The sequence below is a fragment of the Lemur catta genome, chromosome 8 (genome assembly GCF_020740605.2).
Source record: "Lemur catta isolate mLemCat1 chromosome 8, mLemCat1.pri, whole genome shotgun sequence".
NCBI classification, from domain to species: domain Eukaryota; kingdom Metazoa; phylum Chordata; class Mammalia; order Primates; family Lemuridae; genus Lemur; species Lemur catta.
Genome location: NC_059135.1, coordinates 79916628 through 79939345, shown reverse-complemented (window position 1 = coordinate 79939345; position 22718 = coordinate 79916628). Strand labels below are relative to the sequence as shown.

At 31.9% G+C, this 22718-nt stretch overlaps 1 protein-coding gene across 1 annotated transcript in view; it reads right to left on the bottom strand.

Moving 5' to 3' along the window:
• The window catches only part of LRP1B (LDL receptor related protein 1B), a 1757623-nt gene that overhangs the window by 733170 nt on the left and 1001735 nt on the right, over positions 1–22718 (bottom strand). The window contains exons 9-11 of the mRNA XM_045559136.1: positions 20780–20951; positions 17126–17269; positions 12154–12390 (exon numbers count right to left, since the gene is read on the bottom strand). Coding sequence (XP_045415092.1) covers positions 12154–12390; positions 17126–17269; positions 20780–20951 — 553 coding nt within the window. The remainder of the gene's footprint in view (positions 1–12153; positions 12391–17125; positions 17270–20779; positions 20952–22718) is intronic.

Below are 22718 nucleotides of genomic sequence, written 5' to 3'. Positions count from 1 at the left end.
TGGATTCTGGCTAGTATAAACAGAAACTATTATACTTTTTTCAAATATGCAATCTCAGAGTGGGTCAAATTTATTGAAATTCTACATATATAAAATACTGTGAAAGGAGAAATGTTAACTGTTTTCTGAGTACTTATAGTGACAAATATTTTAAAAATATTTGTCTCAGAATAATATATTATCCTTCTATATTTTTATTTTAAATTTTTAAAAAAGATTATTTTTTGTTTTTTTACCTGAAACAATAGCAAGATAAATCTTACATTTTGAAATTCCTTTACTTAAAACAAATTATAAATAATTTAACAGCTAAAATATCAAGGCAATTTTTTTACTGAAAACATGCACATTTTCTGTAATATACAATAAAGATTTATAAAACCTTATCTTAATAACAGAGATACAAGTGCCAAATCTGGAGATAGGAATACACTTGTATCCTATAAAGGCAAATTTGTACTCATCAAAGAAGAGAACAGATGTGTATTAAAATATTTCATGCTTATCAGGCCATTGCCACACATTAAAAAATATACTAATATCATTACAATATTCCTTCGAATGTTCTAAATATTGCATACTGCACTACACTAAATGGCATCTACATTTTTTTGTTTTATATCTCTGAAAAATTCATCCAAAAACACATATTGTGATCAGAACTTTGATTGTTTTCAATTGTATAGGAACAGTGAAAAGAAAACTAAAGTGAATAGATAAAAGAGAGTTGATAGATGTATAATTTAAGGAAGACCTGAAGCAGTCATCATTCTTTTTTTTTTTTTTTTTTTTTTTTGAGGGGAGCAAAAAGTATGAGGATACACAATATTGTGTCTAAATGTATGCCTGAGTCTAGAATAAACCTGGTCTGGAATAAAGATATATCATATGCTAGTTTGGTATCATAAATTTGAGAAATAAATGTAACTTCCGTTAAATAATAAAACATTTTTAATAGAAGAGTTTAGGGTTATTTCCCTCCTCTTTTTAGTCACATATGAAACCTGTGTTTTCAAGATACCTTCCAATATATTGTTTCCATGATGCTGTCTGTCTTGCTCACTAGTGTATCCCCAGGACTTAGAACTTTGCCTGCATATCATTAATATATGATCTCAATAAATATTAGTTACATGAATGAATACATAAATGAATGACTCACCATCACCTAATGAATAATTCTAACTTTCCTTCTAATAACATTCAAGACCTTCCATAAAAATTTGCCATTAATCTCCTTTAGAAGCCCTATGATCCAAGCATCAGATTATAAGTGTATTATGCCACTCTTAGCTGACTGATGTGCCATACTGGAAAAAGACATGAATTTTGCTGTCAGAGAGAAAGTATCTTCTTTACTTTCTAGATTAATTTCATTTTTGTCTTTACAAACAATTTGATAAGATTTCCCTTTATCGGTTCTTGTGAATATCAAATGAAATAACATGTATAAGGCATCTAGGAACAACAGGATTTAATAAACGTTAGCATATTTTACTTCCCATTGCTGTGTCATTTTTTTCTTTCTCTTACCTCTCTTTTTCTACATCTTGCCATTTTCTAAATCCTTCTCTTCCAGCAAGGCCAATCTCTTATTCTCCCTGTAAAATTAATCTCTCCTCTAAACTCCCTTAGTACTCTATCTGCATCTCATTTCTAACACCACATTGCCTTGTTAAGTTTACTGAAGGGTGGACAGGCCAACTTTTCCACTTATCTCGATAGAAGGGCAGGATAGAAGTAAAATTCATGCTTGTAATCCCTAGTAAAGATCAGCATTAAAGGCTTGGTAAATATTTGTAAAATGAAAAACATTATTACATGAACATATAGCACTATAAAACTGGTAGAAGGAAAGAATTAACAGAGAATCAATGGGGCCTTAGCCCCTATGTCCAGAATATCAGTGAAGAATAATTTCCTATTATTTCAATATAATTATCATCCCATTATTTTCAGAGAGGCCAAATACCTAGAAGATAAATATTAAACTTCTAGATTCTTAAATGAATTCAGATATTTGGGACTATGGAAAAATGTACAACTGACATTTTCATACTGTTTATTATATATACCACACACAAGAGTCTGAGAGAAAAATCATACATAAGAGTATACCTAGATTTCTCCATAGAGACATGTCATTTAATGAGACTAAAGATACATCATGTCTCACTATTTGACATATGCTATCACTACTCTCAGGAGCACCAAAAGCAAAATTTGGAGAGATTTTTCACTTAAATAAACAACCTAGATGACAAAAATATTACTACTTGAAAAGTACTATGCAATGTAAAAAAGACAATAAAAAATAAAACATTTTCCTTGCTTACCCTCTTAGCATTTAATATGCTACGGAATTTGGAATGTCAGTAATTTAATGACAGGTAAATGACATCCAATAAAGAATAATTCATATTCTACTACCACGAAACAGAAACTCCTAATTCAAACAGTAAGGGGGAAAAAAAGCCCTAAGATTGGATATACAGATGTTGTAGCAAATGTTCTATTATTCGAATTAACATTATTAAAAGTTATTTTATAAGACATAGATTTATCTTTCCATAATGAAGTTTGTTCATAGTTTGAAACAAAGTATGTGATATATGCATCTTTCTAGATCATAGATTATTTTTTTAAGGAGGCCACAATATTTTAATAGTCATCGGGTGTCTCTTCTGGATTATAGTTCTGAGGATTCTGGGGAAAAAAGTGAAATACTTCCTAGGAAAGCAGCTTTTTCCCCATCTATTTAAATGATCAAATTAATATGAACTTCACAGTTGTCCCAGAACATAATTATTACAGAATTTACATATTTTAGAAATGATGGTCTAACATACTAAATAGTGAGAAGATCATAGGAATATAAACTGGGATTTGGAGATATTAGTTATAGCTCTGCTGTTAATTATCCCTTATACCTTTGGCAAATGATATATCCCATCTAGATTCATTTGGCTTCCTATATGGAATTAGAGGAATATATATATTCCAGCCATTTCTTTATTAAATACCTATCATATACTAAGTGCTTTACAAACATGATGTCTCTTAATCCTCAGAGCAACTGAGAAAAATTATTCCCATCTTACAGATGTAGAACCAAAGTTTAGAGAGGTTTTAGAAACTACCCAAGGTTACACAGCTAATAAGTTATGAAGCAGAATTAAAACTCAGACATTTGACTCACACTTTCCTATTTAATCTTTGCACTATGTTACATGATCTTTAAGGATATTACCATTTCCAAATTTCTATAGTCAATTCTTTTGTGATCATCCCCATCCTACACTTATTTATGAACAGGATGACTAAGGAAGGTATTATGGTATGTTAGAAAGAGGAATGCACTTTAGAGTTCTGAGATCAGACAACCAAGTTCGAACCACAGCCTAGTATATAACCAATTGAGTTTTAAGAGAACATTTCTTAACTTCCATAAGACCTAGGTCTCTAAATTGAGCAGAAATCACAAATGTTTAATATTCAAGGGTTAGCCTGAGGATTCAGAATAATTTATATGACATACCTGGCACCTACTAGGAGCTTAGTAAATGCTATTGTTATATAACAACAAATGTTTTGTCAAACAGATATGATTTAACTAGGTCTATAATATAAATTTAAGTGGTGAGACCATGAAATGTGCAAAAATAATCATTATTTTCTTGGAAGAACAACATATATTGACATACATCTACACATATATATCATCACACACATATGTATTATGAGGGAATAAAAATTATAAAACCTTCATCAAATTATAGAATTCAAGAGTATAACTTAGTTACCTCAGGTTGATAGTTTTGATTATTTTAATTCTCTATCTAATCTTTAAATTTTTTATTCAATATTTCACCCTTGAAATGAAAAAAGGAGGCTAATTATAGTACAAAACTTGATGTCTCCTTTTTGGTCCATCTGATTTTTATATTCCTCTGGATAGTCTCAGAGAAAAATGCTATATAGGACTTCCCAAAATAATTATGTGTAGGTTACAAAAAACAATTTAGTTCTGAAGCTATTTTTTTAATAGCTGGTTAAGTTATGACTGAGATATTTGTGAAGATAGAAGAGCCAGCTTATAGCATAACTAGTCCACAACAAGACAGACCTTTATTTAGGAAAAAAAAAAGAACAAAACCTAAAACTTTTGCATGATTTTTAGCCAAAAAAATAAAAGTAGCAGTGAGAATTTTCACTCTACAAAAAGAAAAATTGATTTATACATATGATTTATACATACATAAATTGATTTGTACATTTCTGTTATTTAAAGAGATAGTACAGGATAATATGATTAAGGATTTATCTAAAAATCTCATCTTTATTTAATGTTCTGATTTTCATTCATTAAATATAACAGGAAAAAATTCAATGGTATAAAGATTTTGAAGAAAGGGCCAAAAACAAACTAAAATAAAATATCACCTAAGAGGTAAGATGAAAACTTAGGGCTGTTAATTTTTTAAAGAAACCATTCATGTTTGAAGTAATCAACTTATATTAATGTGAACAAAAATGATTATAGCTTTACTAGTTGCACAAAACAACTTGTATGCACATGGTTACACATAATTGCATTTCTTTACTTTGTAATCGTAACTTTCTTTGTAATTCTTGCTTAAGATATGAATGCATATTATGTTGTACACATTTAAAAGGGCAGTCAGATGTGAATGAAATAATTCACATGGCCCTCGCTAGAAGTAATCACTATAAATAGTTTATTGATCCTTCCCCAAATTTTTGATTTACTTACCTAAATAAGATCATCTTGCAAAAAATATGTTAACTCACTTTGTCTACTTATCAGTTTGTCTCAAAGTTTTGTTGATGTAAGTGTACATAGCTCTACTTCATGCATTTTAACTGCTATTTACAATTATTCATAACATAAATGCATCATGCCTATTTTGATAGACATTTACATTGTTTCCAATTTCTTCATTATTACAAATAAAGCTCCTTTTCGAACATGTATGTGCTTCTATAGACTAGCTAATAGTAGAAGTATTGGGTTGAATCATATGTACCGTATCAGTTTTGATAGATGTTTCAAAATCAATGTAACAACGTATATTCTCCCTAGTAGTGTGGGAAATATTTTCTTATGTTCTCATTAATATTATGTATTATTTTTTTATTTTTTAATCTGATGGATATAAAAATCAGCTTATTGTGTTAATTTATATTTTTGTGATTAGTATGATATTAAGTTCCTCTTCAAATGCCTATTTGGAAAAATCTGTCAATTGTCTTAATAAATCTTTTTTTCTGATATAGTTTGTATTTATTTATTTTGTAATCGTTTTTTTCTATTCTATATGTTGAGAATATTTCTGCCTAGTTTATACTCTGTGTTTTCACTGGCTCATAATGTCTTTTGTTACAAAAATATGAGTTTTTAAAAAAATTCAAATGTTTTTTCAATAGTTTCCAGCTTTTGTGTCTTAAAATATTCTACATGTCAATACCATTAAAAAAAACCCATATTTCCTAAATTTTACATTTTTTGTGCTTTTTCATATTTATTATTTTTACATAACTTTTGAGGTAAAACTTTAACTTTTTTTCCTTCCAAATGAATATATAATCATTCCAATTTCATTCTTTGTGTTTGCTGCTAGGGATATAATTACTGTCAGGGGAATGAATTGAACTGGACCCATTATTTTAAGTGCAATTAATTATTAAATGCTTTAAAGATTGCCTTAAGGCCTTTTTTCATCTCTTTTAGTTTTTATTAAGACCACGGGGTTTCTCTTTCTCATCTCTTATATTTCAATTTTACATCTGTGGTGTTTAGGCTATGGTTTCTAGTGCTCTTGTCAGTCTGGTTCAATCTGCATTCTACCTAGGAAATTCTCATTATTTTTGATCACTGATGATATACTTTTCAATTTCCCAGTGGTTTTATTCATTTATTTTGTTAAAAATATCATTTCAGTAATTTTTATGGGTATAGAGTATAAAGTTAAATTATTTGCTTAGCCTTATATTTAGTCTTTTGCCTCATTAGTTATTTGACAGATGCATTAAGCAAGAATGCAAACTCTTTGAAAATAACAATCACATTTTCAGATGAATATCTTGTCTACTATCTGATGAATGTTTGACAATTAAATGTTTTTTGTAGGTAAATGAATGGAAATCTTAATAACAAAGATCAGATTTTTAGATAACCCTCAATCATATTATCCTGTACCATCTTTTTACATAACATTTTTTTTCTGGTAACGTAATACATAAACCAATTTTCTTTTTGTAAACTGAAAACTCCCACTGCTACTTTTATTTTTTGGTCAAAAAATGATACAAAATGAACTTATTGAAAGTAGAAAACACTTAAATCTTTTTCCATCAAGTGAAATGTCTTTAGGTGTAAACTGTGGATGTTTAAAAGCATCACAAGGGATTCATATATATTCAGAGACGTACACAGCTATTTTTTTGATTGATTATAATGCTCAGGTAAAGGGGGAGAAATCAGATTTTAAAAGTATTTCAATCTTGCTCTCCAGATTCTTATTTGCATTAATGATTTACAAACATTCAGAGTTTGGCTTCGCTTAAGATGCAGAAAGCCACAAAAGAATATTGAAACACATAACAGTAAGAGAAAACCCACTAATCTGCAAGATCTCAATTTTTCTTGAGTCCAAACAAAATCTGAGATCCCAAGACAAAAAAATTAAATGAAGTGCAAAAGATGATAGTACTCTTCCAGAAAAAAACAGAACAATGAATTGTTCCTTTGGCAGAGTGTAGGAGAAAGCAGATTTTTTAAAAAGCTAAAATGGTAAAACATTTTTAAAACCTATTGTGGTTTGATGTAAGAGTTTACAATTCCTGGGAACGCCTGACACAAAGGATTCCTTTCAAAGAGCTCACAAGAGAAAGATAGAAGGCAGAACAGGAAACCTGAGAGTGACCCCTGAGTTTCTTACCAACGTGAAACCCCACCCAATCCCCAGACTCCTCTCTCACACAAAGGAAAGCCCTTAAACCACTGGGGAGGGAAAGAAGACCTTCCAACTCCCAGACACAGACAATGGTCCTGTGAATGAGGTGTAAAAAAATCATCTGCCACTAGAAAAGGAGCAGGAAACCTTTTCTTGCCCAACAGCAAGGTAAGCTACAAAGGTAAGCCATCACTGAGAGAGGGGTAGAAGCCAAGTCATATGTCCCTGAGGGAGGGATAAGAAAACCCCCTGGTCCTACCACAAGCTTGTTACTCATAACAAGCAACACTAGTCTATTATTTGGAAAAGGGTAGAAATTCTATTGCCACTGATCCCAGATAGAGATATACCAACACTGGTGAAGAATAGGAGCAAAATCTGTCTGATTCTGCAGGAGGGGCAAAAAGGTACTTGGACCAAGAATTCTGGATTGATACAAAAAACAGATGTTTGCTGTCGTGGGGGTGGGGCAGAAGATTATCTCCTGTCAAAGACCTCCCCCAAATATAAGGCAGAGTTTTGCTGCCATGGGAGGAGAAAAACCCACCTTCAAAACCCAGACCATGACCTAACACCAAGACTGTAACAAGAGAATGGAGAACCCCTTTTGCACCCACCATGAATCTCCCACTTACTAACAGGTCACAGCAGTCTACCATTGAAGGAAGAACAAAAGTGTGGAGTGAGATCCTTTGATGAGGCAGCCATGCAGGGATTTTCCAGGCCCCACATTAAGCACAAGGTGGCATCTCAGTCCACCAATGGAAGGATCTGAAAGCTTTGCTTCACCAAAGATAACTATAATGAAAACAAAATCCAAATCCAGCCCAATTACTTGATTGACCAGATCCTCTACAATAATAAATTGATAATTAATATGCTTTTTCTCCAGGCATCAATTTTACATATCTGAATCTCTCAGATAGGAAAGAGAGGATGGAGGGACACTTTTCACCTCAACTCTAGTAATAGAGCTTTTCTGGTGCCTGTAAGAGAGCTTTCAACTGAGTTTCTCTACAGCTTGTTTTTCCACATGCATGAAACACAACTCAGAATGTCTCACATCTGGCTCACACTGGAGACATGTAAAGCAAATTCTAGTGGCAGGAGAGTGTTGGCTGATTTGCACTATATCTGCACTTCCAGAGTTTATTAGGGCAAAAGTCTCCCCAAATAATTTTGTGTACCAAATGTGGATTAAATGGGATAATGCACATAAGGTGAGCAATCCTGATACACAGCAAATTCTCATCAAAGGTTAGCTATCATTGCTGTCATTAATTTTACCATCAGAAAATAAGGTGGTATAGTCTAAAATTAAGAAGACATCTAGAGGATAAAATGTTTTGGCAAACTTGCCTTAACTATAAGTAACATCAATTTTTGTATTCTTGGGCCCACAATTTATTTTAAGTTATAAAAATCACAGCTGGGAGGAACTGTAGTTACATAAATGTTATGTTTGCATTGTAGCATGATGAAGTAGAAGAAATGGATCTTAGGTCATCGATGCCACAACAAAATGAGTGGCAAATATTTACACACTTGTCAACCCATGTTATCCCTATATATTCATTTTGCAACAAATTGCTTATGTGTTATATAAAATGGTGACCTCAAGTCCCCAGTTTAACTATGGAATCTATTGAAACAACTGTTTTTCTATTATAGCTACAGGTATTAGTATCTTTCAAACTCTGGGAAAATGCTTCATATTAATTAATACTTTAAAGATATTAAATGCTACAAAAGGTTATGTTGGCATCCCTTCTATTTGGATATATGTATTTAAGTAAAATTAATTTCCACAGTTTAAAAACAAGGGCTGCATTAATGGAATATATGTGACAATATACTGAATAGTAAATTATCATTTCTACATAGTTTTCTTTCTGTTATAATTTGTAATTCATACTACAAGGAAAAATGAAACTTGGAAAATATACTCACGAAGATAAAAATGTATCCCATAGTATAAAGAGCATCCATCTTATTCTCTTAGAGACAGTAACAATTAAACCTGGCAAGAATTGCTAATTTAAACTCTCTATTTAATCTAATATTGTCTCCTATTGATACTTCTTTTACTTCCTACCACAGTCCCCTACTTTATTTTCTTTACAACACTTATCATTATCTTGTTCATTTATGTGTTTACTTGTTTATTATCTGCTTCCCACTATTTTGATATAAAGCTAAATATTAAGCTTTGTCCTCTTCACTGCATCATTCTCAGTACCTAGAATAGCACCTGGCCCAGACAAGGCATTCCCTTTTTATTGACTGGACAAAGAATAAACCAAGGAATTAATTTTAAAAAAGAGAGAATATGAATTTTACAAAAAAAAAATTGGCAAAAATTCTAGAAGGATGAAAAAAAATACACATGGGTATGTAATTTGCCCTTATATTATAGAAGTTTATTTTTGTTAAATAAGTAATATATTTTCATTTTACAAGTATTTTCAGTAAGTATTATGATATGTGTAAGTACCTCAGATGACATTTATTTAACTACTTCTTTGGCCCACAAGATTACATAATCAAAGCCAATAAGATATGAAGCATTAGTGGGGTTTTCAACAAACTTCTGGGAGAAAAAAGTCAAAGAATAAATGGAGATAGATTGTTTTTGGAAATGCTGTTTTTTTTTTTCTCTATAGAAAGTATCTGAGCTTACACCAAAGATGTCCAAGATATTTATATTTTATTTAAAAATAGCAAATTCTTTATAGCCTTGTAATTCAAACTATACAAATTTATCCCAAGACTCAAAATTTCTACCAAGCTTACAAAATCATTTGTCAAACTAAGCATTTCTTCTCAGTCTTCAGGTTGGATGGTAGAGAATCTAGCTAAATAAGTGAATAGAGATATAATTTAATTTTTCTAATACTAAGAATCACAAGTTGTCATTTACTAAACCTAACTTTCTGTTTTGACACATTAATCTTGTAATGTGTATTATTATTCTCCTTAAAGAAAAAAACAATCAATAAAAAGACAGTAAGTTGTTCCTTGTACAGAAATATCAAAATGGTAAATATATTTCAGGTGTAAAATCTGCAAAATGTTCTATCACCTTTGCACTGCCAAAGCAGCACTGTGAGATGTGTCTGGCGGTCATGTGGCTGTTAGAGTTGATCTCTGTTGTGGTGGAATACAAAAAACCTCTAATGTTACTGATAAAATATTATTCTCAAAGTGAGGATTATTAGCTGGAACATTCAGTCATAGCACAGGAACTGACGCTTTTAAAAAGGAAATGCAATGTATTACATATTCCCTCTTGAAAGTGTCTGAGCCAAAAAAAATAATCCAAATGTATCTACTTAGACAGAATGTGCAAGTCCATTGTCCTTCTAAAACTATCAAGTCCCTATCATCTGCTATCACATTATAGAGAAAAGTAGGCAGACAGGCTCTGTCACATCCAATTTAAAGCAAAACTCTTAACTTTAATTAGATACTCCTTAGGAATTTTAAATCATGGTGGATTTATATTGCCTTAATCAATAAACTATAAACAAGGAAAAAAACAGGAATATTTTTCATTTTAACATTTCATTTACAATTCATGGAGAATGTACTTTTTATCATGAAAGATTTTCTTTAAAGTAAAGCTGTGTTGAATGAATAATCTTCCCATGCTCCCCTCATTCCCTCTAAAAGAGTGGAGAGATCACCATTCATTACCATTTATGTTGTAAATAATTTTAGCCCATCTCTTTGCTTTTATTTTCTCTTCTTCTCTCTCAATCATTCTGCACTCCACCACCAGATTGATCCTTCTAAAATATCACTTCATTCACATTATTCTTTGACTTGAAAGCATTTCTTCCCTCTTACTCCTTCAGGATTTTATCCAAACCCCTTCATCTCCCATTCAAAGACCTTTTATTTTATCATCTTTCACTTTCCACATCCCTTCTGTCACTATTACCTGCCAATAAATCCTCCAGTAGTGTTCCATTTAGGTTCTCCACATCCTTTTTCTGGAAACTGGGCTTTTTTTTTTTTTTTTTTGCCCCCATGAATTTCTGGTTGCAGAAATATCCTCCTCTCACACTTTAACATTTCTCCTTTAAGGTCTAGACAGATACCGCCTCCTGCACAAGGAGTTCTCTGAGTATACCCACATAAAGATAGCTCCCTTTCTGTGTATTTCCATTACATTGGCATTCTACATTAATCATATATTTCTTTGGGACAGTTTTGAACTTGTTAATTAAATTCTGCAATGCTTTTAAAATTTTTGTGTGCTTATATCATCTCCAAAGGTAGATTATGAACTCCCTGAAGGCAGGAGCCATTTTCTAAAATTCCTTTTATCTCCTATGATAGCTAGCACAGTGTCCTTCATATAACAAGCATATCATTAATGCTCCTTAAATAATGTATTTCTAAAAGATTCAAGAACTAAGCAAACTTTATATATGAAAAAATTGAGGTCCAGAATCATTAGTTAACATGCCTAAAAATGACTGACAGCCTGATTATTAGATATATTTTCTACCTATGCCAAAGTTATATTCTTTTGTTATTTGGTTATTTCTAAACCAAATAATTTATGAAATGCATTGATTTTAATAAAGAATGTGAATATACATTTGCATGCATATAACTTCATATATGTATTTATAAAAAAATAGGTATAAATAATTTCAGTTTCTCTGGAGATACGGATATTTCAAGTGCAATTCTAGAAACTCCATTCCAATAATTTGTAAAGTAAAAAAACATAATGCAAGAATTGTGATAACAATAGGGACATCATTTAATGTATTTTGAGTGACATGACCAATAATTCTAATCAGAACCAAATATTACAAGTCTCCAATGTCCTGTTAAATCTTATGTTCTACCTTATAGCTCTGTAAACGTGTCATTGTAAATCGTCATTTTCTCAGAAGATGGATAATAGCTCCATTTAATTCTTATAATATTTAAAATGTAGTGGACAATTGCAGGTTCAATTTTATAATTGAAGGCTTTAATTCACTGGTATGTGAAAAACATGGAGAAATAATGTTACTGAAGAAATAAAATTAACAAATATTTTTAAACCAAGAAGAACTTGAGTTCTGGTTAAAGCTAGTCTGACATACTGGATTTATCCTTTTAAAGTTCTTTATTTCTGGGCAGTTTGATGTTAATGTCACACAGTGTCACTTACCATCTTTCAGAATGGTTTCTCGCTCTGTGCCATCTATCTTCTGCCGGCCAATTAGGAAACTGGTGGTGTCAGCAAAGTAGATATAATTGGTTTCTGCGTGAAAATCTAAAGCACGAGGGTTTACCAGATTTTCTATGGGGATCATGTATTCATCAGCTATCTTGGTATTCAAGTCCATTCCTCTAACAATTCCTGGGCGTCCTTTCCCATAAAAGAGGAACAACTCATTCTTCGGTCCTGCAGAAGAAAGATTACAAACATAAACAACTGATGCTGTCTAATCTTCTCTACACTGCATAATGCCACTGTTTAATTAACTGGCACAATTAGCGTTTTTTAAATTCAATACTAAAAATTAAACTCTAAAATATGCCAAATGTATCTTGATGCAAGAAGGCCAGCTAATTGCATTACTTTAATTAAAACAGAAATTACTTCCATGAATGAGTTATCTTTAGTTAATTATTCTTTTGTCTATAACTGTCTGTATAGCAAAAACATGACAGATCATTGGATAAATTGTAACTTGTAAAATGAACATTTATTAAAACATCCGGCACATTTAATTTTATAATTTATTACAATCTTAACACTTTTTGTAGATACTAACTGTAGCATTCATTATGTTTGACAATGTTAAAAACTTCAGAACATTTAAGACATACCACCCCAGAGTCTGCATCGACAAACTGTCAGAGGCAAACAAAAAGAATCATACAGTATCACCAACTTGCATATGAATATACTATAGTTGCTCAAACATGTACCTTATTCTTTTAAGAATGAAATGAAATGCCAGTTATAGCATCACTTATTTTTCCAAATCTTAATTTGAAAGCTAGAGGTTGATGCTGTCTCCCAAAAACTTTGATGTACAACACATGCCTTATCAAAAACAAAACAAAAAACAAACAAACAAAAAAACACAAACAAAAAAACTGTCTCCTGAGTTTAAAATGTCAGAATCAACATAGTTTTTCTACAGAGTGAATTAACTCTTTCAGACTTCTATATGAAAATATAAGCAATACTCTCCAATTACTAGAGCATCTTATGTTTGTTTTATTTCATATAATTTTAAAGGAAATAATTACTTTATATAAAAGGGAAAACATACTGAGCTTTATTAATAAAACTGAGGATACAAAAGACTCAGCTGTACTTGTATAACAATACAATAATTGAGATTCTTAGTAAAGTAAAATAATTATAGAATATTATAGAAAATTGGGAAAACTAAAGAAAAAATAAACAATTACTCATAAACCTAATACCCTCAATACAAACTATAACATCTTATGTATTTCCTTTCTTTTGTTTTTCTTTTAGAATTAGTGTTATTGAATATTAAATATATATAAAAGAATATTTATAACATATGTCAATATACAAAGTAAAAATAAACCAGGTCCCAGGTACTTAACACAGATCTTCAGTACATTGGAAGACATGCCCCAAACCCACTGCCTTTCATCTCAGAAATATCCAATATCCTGATTATTGTATTTATTGTATATTTTTAAAAGAATTTCACCATACAAATAGTGTATTTCCCAATAGCATATTGTTTAGTTTTACATGTTTAAATTGCATGTGTGAATTCTGAATTAATTTTATTCTTATTATATTCTTAATATTCATTCATTATTGTTGTAGTCAGAGTTCATTTATTTTCATTGTTGTGTAGTATTCCTTTGACTATTCCAAATTTATCTAGCTATTTTTCTAATATATATTTACCTATATCCAAGAGGGCACTCAATTTTATATTCCGTTATTGTTTAATTTTAACACAAATATTATTTTCTACTTTGATCTATTCATTATTTTAAGCATTTAATTTTTGCTGTTTGATATACGATAATTTAATAAGCCATAATCCAATGGTTTCATGTTTTCAACATTATAATAATACTGAGACAAGCATATTTTTTCAAGCTAGCATTTCACACATTTTCTTAGATGAAATTACAGGTTAAAGTATATTAACATCGTTTTCCTTATTGCCCCTCATAGACTCTCAGTATCTACCTGATTTCAAAGATATTTTCTTTTAAAATAATGTTTTATATGATTTAAAAGTAATACTGATTCATTTGAAAATTGTTAAAATTTCTTAATATTTTCTGTCAACATTAGATAGATACATACTTTTGCGTTTTTCAAAAACTTGGATCTTAAGATATGCATGTTTTAAATTTAATGATTTTTTGTCAAGTTATTAAAAAATCTTCAAAAATATTCTTTTTAATGGTAGCATATCCCCTACTAGAAAGGCAATGTAATATAGTCAGCTACTTACTTATATTTGAATATTTATATTGTTTTTGAGTTTTTGTTATTATAAATACATTTATAATTAATTTCCTCAATCAAAAGTAGGATAACTTGTCAAACAATATTATCAGTTTTGTGTTCATGATATGTATTAGCACATTTTTCCAACAGCGATATAAATTTCCAATTTATTAACAATGCATAAAAATGTAGGTTTTACAATACTCATTCTTGCTAACATTTGTTTTGTTTTTATTTCTATTGGATATTTTAGTTGGTAATTGGTAAACTTTCTACTTCATTGATTTAATATATATGTGTGCTTGTGTGTGTGTGTGTATGCATGCGTGTATGTTTTCAGTAACAGTGCTATTTCCCCCATTGTTTTCTTTAGCTATTTTAGGGGCACCCTTCTATATCTATTTTAAAGTTTCTTCTAAGCCTGGGCAACATAGCAAGACCCTGTCTCTACAAAAAAAAAAAATATATATATGTATATATAAAAACATTAGCCAGGCATGGTGGCACACACCTGTAGTCCTAGCTGCTCAGGAGACTGAGCCAGGAGGATTGCTTGAGCCTGAGAGTTGGAGGTTGTAATGAGTTGTGATCACACTGCACACCAGCCTGGGCGACAGAGCAAGACTCTGTCTCAAAAAAGAAAAACAAGCAAAAACTAACCAAACAAACAAACAAAAAAGAAGTTTCTTCTAGTATCTTCTTGTACTACAGACAATTGGAAGTATGACTGACGTTTCACAAACACTCATATAGCCAAGGTTTCTGGTTTTCATTTAGTACCTAAAATCAGATATACTAGCTCAAGTTTGGAATATGGAAGTGAAGCAAGGGTCCTCTTTTTGCAGCTTCTGCTGGTATGCATCAAATGGAAAAATTGAATTTCTTCACAGCAGTCTTCTTTCATTCATACTTGTGAATATCGAGAGGCAAGGAACAGTGGGTTCTCTCTCTCTCTCTCTCTCACACTCTTGTTCTTTTTTTTTTTTTTTTTTGCCAGTTAAGGACTATCAACTGTGACATAATTCTGGAGCTAATAGTTGTGGTGCAAGCTTTCTAATCCCTGAATCTTAGCTAAAATGATGTTTTCAAAGTTAACATTTCCATGGTGGCTTCTTGATGCTCTAGCTTCTCATTGTGGCAGATGTTCCAGCTTTCAGCCAGGCTAGTTTGGTGGTGGTTTGGGGGAATGTTCCAAAAGCTCAGTCTAGCAGTTACTGTTCCAGGCTTTTCAATGATTTCGTAAGCATCTATTTGCATTAAATCGTTTTCTGTGTAAAATAGCTATAGTTGTTTCTGATTGGTATAAATGTACCCTAACGAGGCAATACATTAGGGATTGCACTGAATCATATGCAATTCTGATCTTATGTTTTTCCTAAAACGTGTGTACCTGTGTATGCACGCATATATGTGTATGTGTGATTATGCTTTTGCATGACTTACCATCACTTTCCAAGTGGCACCTAGATCAGTTTAAAAACCACACACTCATGCACACACACCCAAAACTGCTCTTATCTGGAGGCTTTAAACTCAGTGTCCTAAATTATCCAGAAGCCCTCAACAATATGAGACCTGTTATTTTTATATTCCCAGAATTTCATGCAAAATAAGAAATACAAATCAAAAATGCAAGCAGAATACTAAAATGCATATATTTTATCATAATTGAGCCTATTAGGTTCTTGATAACACTACTTATACTATCATTAAACATTTCAACTTAAAATTCTAACAAATTTAGTGGTGTCATTTCACAGTTCTCTGCAAATCACATAACATGATAGTGCCATACATGGCAGGATTGTGAGCAGAGAGGGAAAAATGAAAGAAGTTAAAAGCTGTCACTGTGACAAAGGTAAAGACAAACTGGATACTGACTGCAAAAAGCAGTTATTATAACTTTTAAAATAATGGTATTTGGGGAATATTTAAAGACCAACAGTCTCTACATAGACTCTATTTCTACCAGGGCTACCCAACTATATCTGATTATCAAAACCCCAAGCAAAGAACTTAACTAATTTTCATGTAAAATATTAAGTTACAAATATCATTTTAAAATCCTTACCAGCATATTTAAATAAAGAACAATTAAATTATTTTGGTATATTTAAAAATATAACAAAGATATATCTAACAGATTGGAAAACTGATGAAATTGTTAAAGTTTTGATATTTAATTAGTATAACTTCAGTTACCTGAAATACTAAATTATGAAGTTAATGATTATCCCAATCCTTCTGGATAAAGTGAAGCCTTACTATATGTGGATTTCTGTTGGTCCAAACAACACACCTGTTACTAAGGAGCAGCATCTTGGTTCAGATTAGAGAAAATCTGGTCAACTAATGATTCTAGCTCATTAGTCCAAACATATTCTTTAGGGTACTGAGGAAAGCATCTTCCTAAAAATCTTCCCTAAAGTATGTTTCTCTAAGATCAATAAATTCAGTGACTCTACAGCCTGATTAACTTCCCATTCACATTCTTGCATAAGAAAACTAAATACTGTTTTTGAGAAAAATGGCCAGTATATATTTGTAAACAAACTTCACCTGATTAAGTCTCCTGGTAATACTGATATTCATGCTGCTAATTAATACTAAAAATCCCATTCTGAAGTGGTAGCTGCTGGCTACAAAAATCAAATGTTTGATTTTCACAACATACTTTTGCATGATCTGCCATCACTTCCCAAGTTGAAGCCAGTCCTGCAGCGACAGGTCCGTGTTTTGTAACTGCTGCTGAGCAGACAGATGTGTGAACATCCCCCTGGCATTCCAGATGGATCCACTTCACATGCATTGCTTCTGACTACAACAAAGAAAAAACAGGATGCGTGAAATTCTCCAAAGACAAACTAATTATGTGCATCAGCATGTTAAAACTCTTACAGTGTAAGAACAGAATTCTTAGCAAAATTTTGTATACCCAACTATTTAGTACCATAATCAAATGGAAATGAGTTTAAAACTCATACAAGAAGAGATAGGTATACCGGCAGTAATACTCACTGGGTGCCCGTCAGGTTGGGGGGTGGGGGGCTGGGAGGTAGAGGGGGTTAAGGAGTAAACCCGCAGCTAGTGGAAACCGGGCACACTGTATGGGAGAAGGACATGCTTGTAGCCCTGGCTTGAGCATGGCAAATGCCTTTCATGTAACCAAAATGTTTGTACCCCCATAATATCCTGAATTAAAAAAAATAATAAAATAAATAAATAAATAAATAAATAAGAAGAGATGAGGATTTATAAAAATCCTAAGGCTGCATTTAAAAAAAAAATCTGAGAAATACAATGTGTTTCTATTAATTTAAACTGTTCACATGTAAGCAAAATAAAAATAACATGATTTTTTGCACATATTTCTTGTACTTTTATTAATAATGAATTTTTAAATATAAAAAGATACGTAAAAATTATGCTGGCATAGGTAGTTAAGCAGAGAAAGGATTTCATTTAAAACAATGTATCATATTGGCACCTGAACTAGAAGAAATGGGATTTAGCAATTATCTGTACTGTGTTGAGAAGCGCTGAGGCAAATTATTTTTTAAAATTTTAAGTTTACTGCCATTTTGAGAACCTACCACAAAATAAAATGTGTGTGGAGGCATGTGACTGTAATTGCCAAAAGGTGGAGGCTTAGTTTATGCATAGAAAATGAGGAGTAGAAGGATATTGTGAGTGTAGAGTTAGGAAGAAAAAAAATGGGAAAAGTACCAAATGGAGACGATGAGAAAAAGAAAGATGGGTCAAGGAGAAAGGAATAGTATGTATAAAGTCAGTAAGATTTTATGTATTATTATAATTATATTTATTTTAGATCACCACTTAGTTGAAATTGTGATTAATACTGTGGCAATTTTCTTTTAATAATAAAATTGCTATGCCTTTAAAGATTTTGCCTGTTCTTTTCATATTCCTCATTCTCTAAGTGGAACGATGAGTGAAATGCAGTTTTCACAACTTTTTCCCTGCCACAAATGTTGCGTTTATTTTCCAACCTTGCCATCTTCTTTCATCTCCTTTAATGCAACTCTCCACTTTCTCACTTTCATCATCACTTTTGTCTTTTTCATTGGATGGTACCCATCAACATGCAAAGGTGCCATTATTTTTATATCTTAAAAGAAAACCTTTTTTACCCAAATTCCCACAGAAATCCTTCAACTAGCTCCTCCTTTCTCTGCCTCACCTTACATCCACACTTCTCAAAGTCTTCTATGATCACTTTCTACAATTCTTTCCTTTCCTGTCTCTCTCAAACTCATTCTACTCAGATATTCACTTCACCCTGAAACTGCCCTTGTCAGATCCCAAAGAGCTTCATGCTGCTAAATTCAATGATCAATTGGATTTAACAAGCTTCTTCTCAGTATCCTCTTTTTGTTACTCATACTCTCCTTGACTTATTGTTAGAGTGCACCAATGTCCATTATATGGAATTCTTTTCATTTCCACTTATATTTACTTCTTTAATGTTCACATTCATCACCAAGGCTTTAAATGCCAACTATATGCCCGTGACTTCCAAACTGATATCTCCAACTTGGACTTCCTCCTTGAACTCTAGATTTGTATGTTTAAATACCTTTTTGATATTTCCATTTTAATTTATAACAAATATCTGAAGTAACCTATGCAAATTAAACTTGTTATCTTTGCCCCAAATCTGCTCCATAGTTAGTTTCCTCAATCTCAAAAATAAGTTGATTATTCCAATTGCTCTAGCTAAACCATTGTCATCCTTGACTTCCTTTTTATTTAGATTCCACACCCAATCCATCAGAAAATCCTATTGGCTCTAATGCTGTATAAACCCTGAATTTAATGAATTCTCACCACTTTCACTACTACCATCTTGGTTTAATACACCATCTACTCTAACCTCTACCCTCCTCTCCCCATAGTCTATTGTCAACATAATAGTCATGTTGATTCTTTAAAGATGTCAGTCAGATCACAAGACTTTGAGACGTCTCTGTTTAATGCTTCCTGAGGATGCTCCACCTCATTAAAAATATAAGCAAAAGCTTTTAAAAGAGTGTACAGGGCCCTACTTGTTATAGCCCTCCTTCATTTCTCTTTCCCTTATTCATTCTGCTCCAGACACACAGGTCTCCTTGACGCTCCTTGAAGGATCTAGGCATGCTCTTTCCTCATGGCCTTTGTGCTTGCTCATCCCTCTGCCTGCAATGGTTTTGCTCTAGATATCCTCATGCCTCCTTTCTTGGATTACTTCAAGTCTTCATTCAATGCTATGTTTTCAGTGGGACTTCCTCTGACTATTCAATATAAAATTGCAAATTCCTCCCACCCTTGACACTCTTTATGTTCCTTACTTTTTTTTCCATAATACTTACTACCTTGTAATATAATACATAATTTACTAAGTTATTTTTAATATATCTTTTCCACTAGGATGTAAATCTCATAAAGGCAAGAATATTTTCTCTGTTTTATTCACTGCTGTATTCCCAGCACACATAGAATAGTTCCTGGCACATAATAGATGGTCCATGAATAATTAATGAATGAATACATCCTAATATTAACTATAATAAGGTTATCTGCACAATTCAAAATTTGAATTTGCTATAAACATATTTGTGGTGACACACTGCCTCAACTGGATGTATGTTACTGTTTAGATAATTCTAGATTAGTTTTAATTTGAAGCATATGTATAAAAAAGGTGATAAAAATTTTGGTTGGTGGTTTTTTTATATTACATTACTCCACACATGATTGAACCTAAATTGTATTGATGAACAGCATCACTAACCTCCCATAAAAAATAACTAATTTGTGTTTTAGGGAAACAAATTTATGTTTTAGAGAAACTTTGAAACACTGCAGCCTTCTTATTAAAAATTATTTTTTAATTAACAGATGTTGAAGAACAATTGGGATGCTAAGTCAAGAGTCCAATGACTACAATAAACACTGGACAGATATTGCAAGGCAGTCACTTGATTTGAAATTTGTCCTCAAAATGATACCAAAACAAACAAACAAAAAAAAAATCTTTTGCATCTGGGCTTCCTGTCTACATACATCACAACTGAAAGCTTCTTCCTAAACCCAAATCTAGCCATCATTTCAATTCTATGGTTGTAGAAACGATTCACTAGGAACTGAACAATTTGTCATTTAGACTTGTGAGGGGAGCTCTATTCCATTTAACAAGCAGACATGCACACTTTTGCTGTCAAAACAGAGAATTTATGATTCACTCATTTTAACACCATACAAAAGCACAAGGACTATAGTCCCATTCAATCTACCATCATGAAGATTATAAAGAAGTCTTGCAACTTACCTGTTGGTTGAGTTCTTTTTTGAAAAATTCGAATTCCTCGAGCATTTTCCATTTTAATTAATGAATGAATATCAGTGCCATTAAATCGGTTTATCCTTATGATATTGAAGTTAACAGAACTGGTTGCATACAAATAGTCTTCAAACACAGTTATACCATAAAGATGTCTGATCTATAAAGAGGGTCAAAATAGCTATGATTTTTAATTATACGGCTTTCAACTTGAAAGAAAAACTGATTGCTATTTACTAGTGTGGAAAATGGCAATAGTAGAAGAGTCACAAGAATATTATAATTCACTTTCTCTCAAAGAATTCCACATTTCATTAATTTAAAATTTTTTTTCTGGAAAAGAAAGCATTATGCAATAATGGATAAATCACTTCCAAAAGTGTGGGAGAAAAATTTATCCATGTTTTATTAAGAAAACATGTTTACTAGTTATTTTTCAAAGGCAAGTGAGAACCAGACTTTCAAGCATATTTAATAATATGCTGTTAAAAATGATTCGAGATATTTTTATGGACTACTTGTTCACATAGTCAAGGGTGTGTAGAAGCTGCAAAAGTATAGCTCTGTCTATGAAAAAAACTAATGAAAAAGAACTTCTGAAAATTTGTTTTATAAATTCAAAATCCAATTTTGTGCCACAAGTTAACGTTTAGACTAATATGTGCTCCGGTGTAGAAAAAAATATATAAAGAAAACACACATTTGCAATCATTGTAAGTAAAATGTCAACATTTTACTCAGAAATTGCATTATTTCCAAAGCCAATTTATGGAAAATGTAGCTGTTTGCTCTGAGAATGATGATGTTTATTGCTCTCAATACGCTGAAATTAACACTCTCACTCTCCTCCTTGGCAAAGTTCTTAGAGATTGTAGAGAGAAATGGAGATCTTAGAGTCATGGAAAGCTTCCAGCAGAGTAAAAGGAAGAATGAGTACACTGATTTTCTGATCAAAAGGCACATGCTAGGCACGTTGTCTTTGGATATTCTTTCACTTAATTTAAAATGGTTCTGGTCCAGAGTATGGTGGAGTTGTCAATTGATTTGCTGTAGAGGTTTTGGTGAAAAAGCATTTGTCACTACTTTTTGAAATTATATTGTGCACTTTTAGTGTATATATATATTTATTTATTTATAGTTAAGAGAATTTGATAAAGTATGTGGTAAAAATTCTTATAGAATGAAATCACAAAATTTTCAATTTTAATTAGGAAATCTTGCCAATTTTGTAGTTCAAGAAAAAGTATTTGATTTGCTATCTTCCTAGCATATATGACTCATCGTGTCTATTTCTAATCCTCTCATATGAGATGTGAGTAAAAGAAGCCTGGCTTTTACATGTTGCTTTTGAGTCATATCTCATTTCTTCATGTCTAGACTGGAAATAATAGATAAGAATTAATAGAAAGAATTATTCCATGTTAAAGCCCAAATAATCTTTTCTTATATATGTGTTACTCCAAAGCAAGTGGGTGTGGGTGTGAGCATGCACTTGTGTGTGCACATTTATGTGTGGGTGTGGCCATGTGTGTATTTCCTAATAGCATTTTCCACATAGTTCCATAAATATACCTATGGCCCAATCTTGACTTGGGTAATACTTCTCTTCTACAAGCAAGCTGAATTCTTCCATTGCCATTAATTTTACGCATGTTTTGTGTAATGTTTGGGGCCTTCCACTTGGAAGTCTCTGGTTACAGCACATGGACATTGTTGTCTACCTAAGTGCCAATTCACATCCCAAGAGAAAAATCAAGGAATTGGTCAGAGTAGAAAATATGTTTGCACAATAAAGAAAAAATTTCACTCACAACCTCCCTATCTTCCTTCAAAAAGGTCTGTTTCTCACAAAATAAGCACGTCTGCTAACTATGCCCTGCAGAAGTGGGGGAAGCTTGGAGTGGTAGGTAAACCATTCTACCGACAG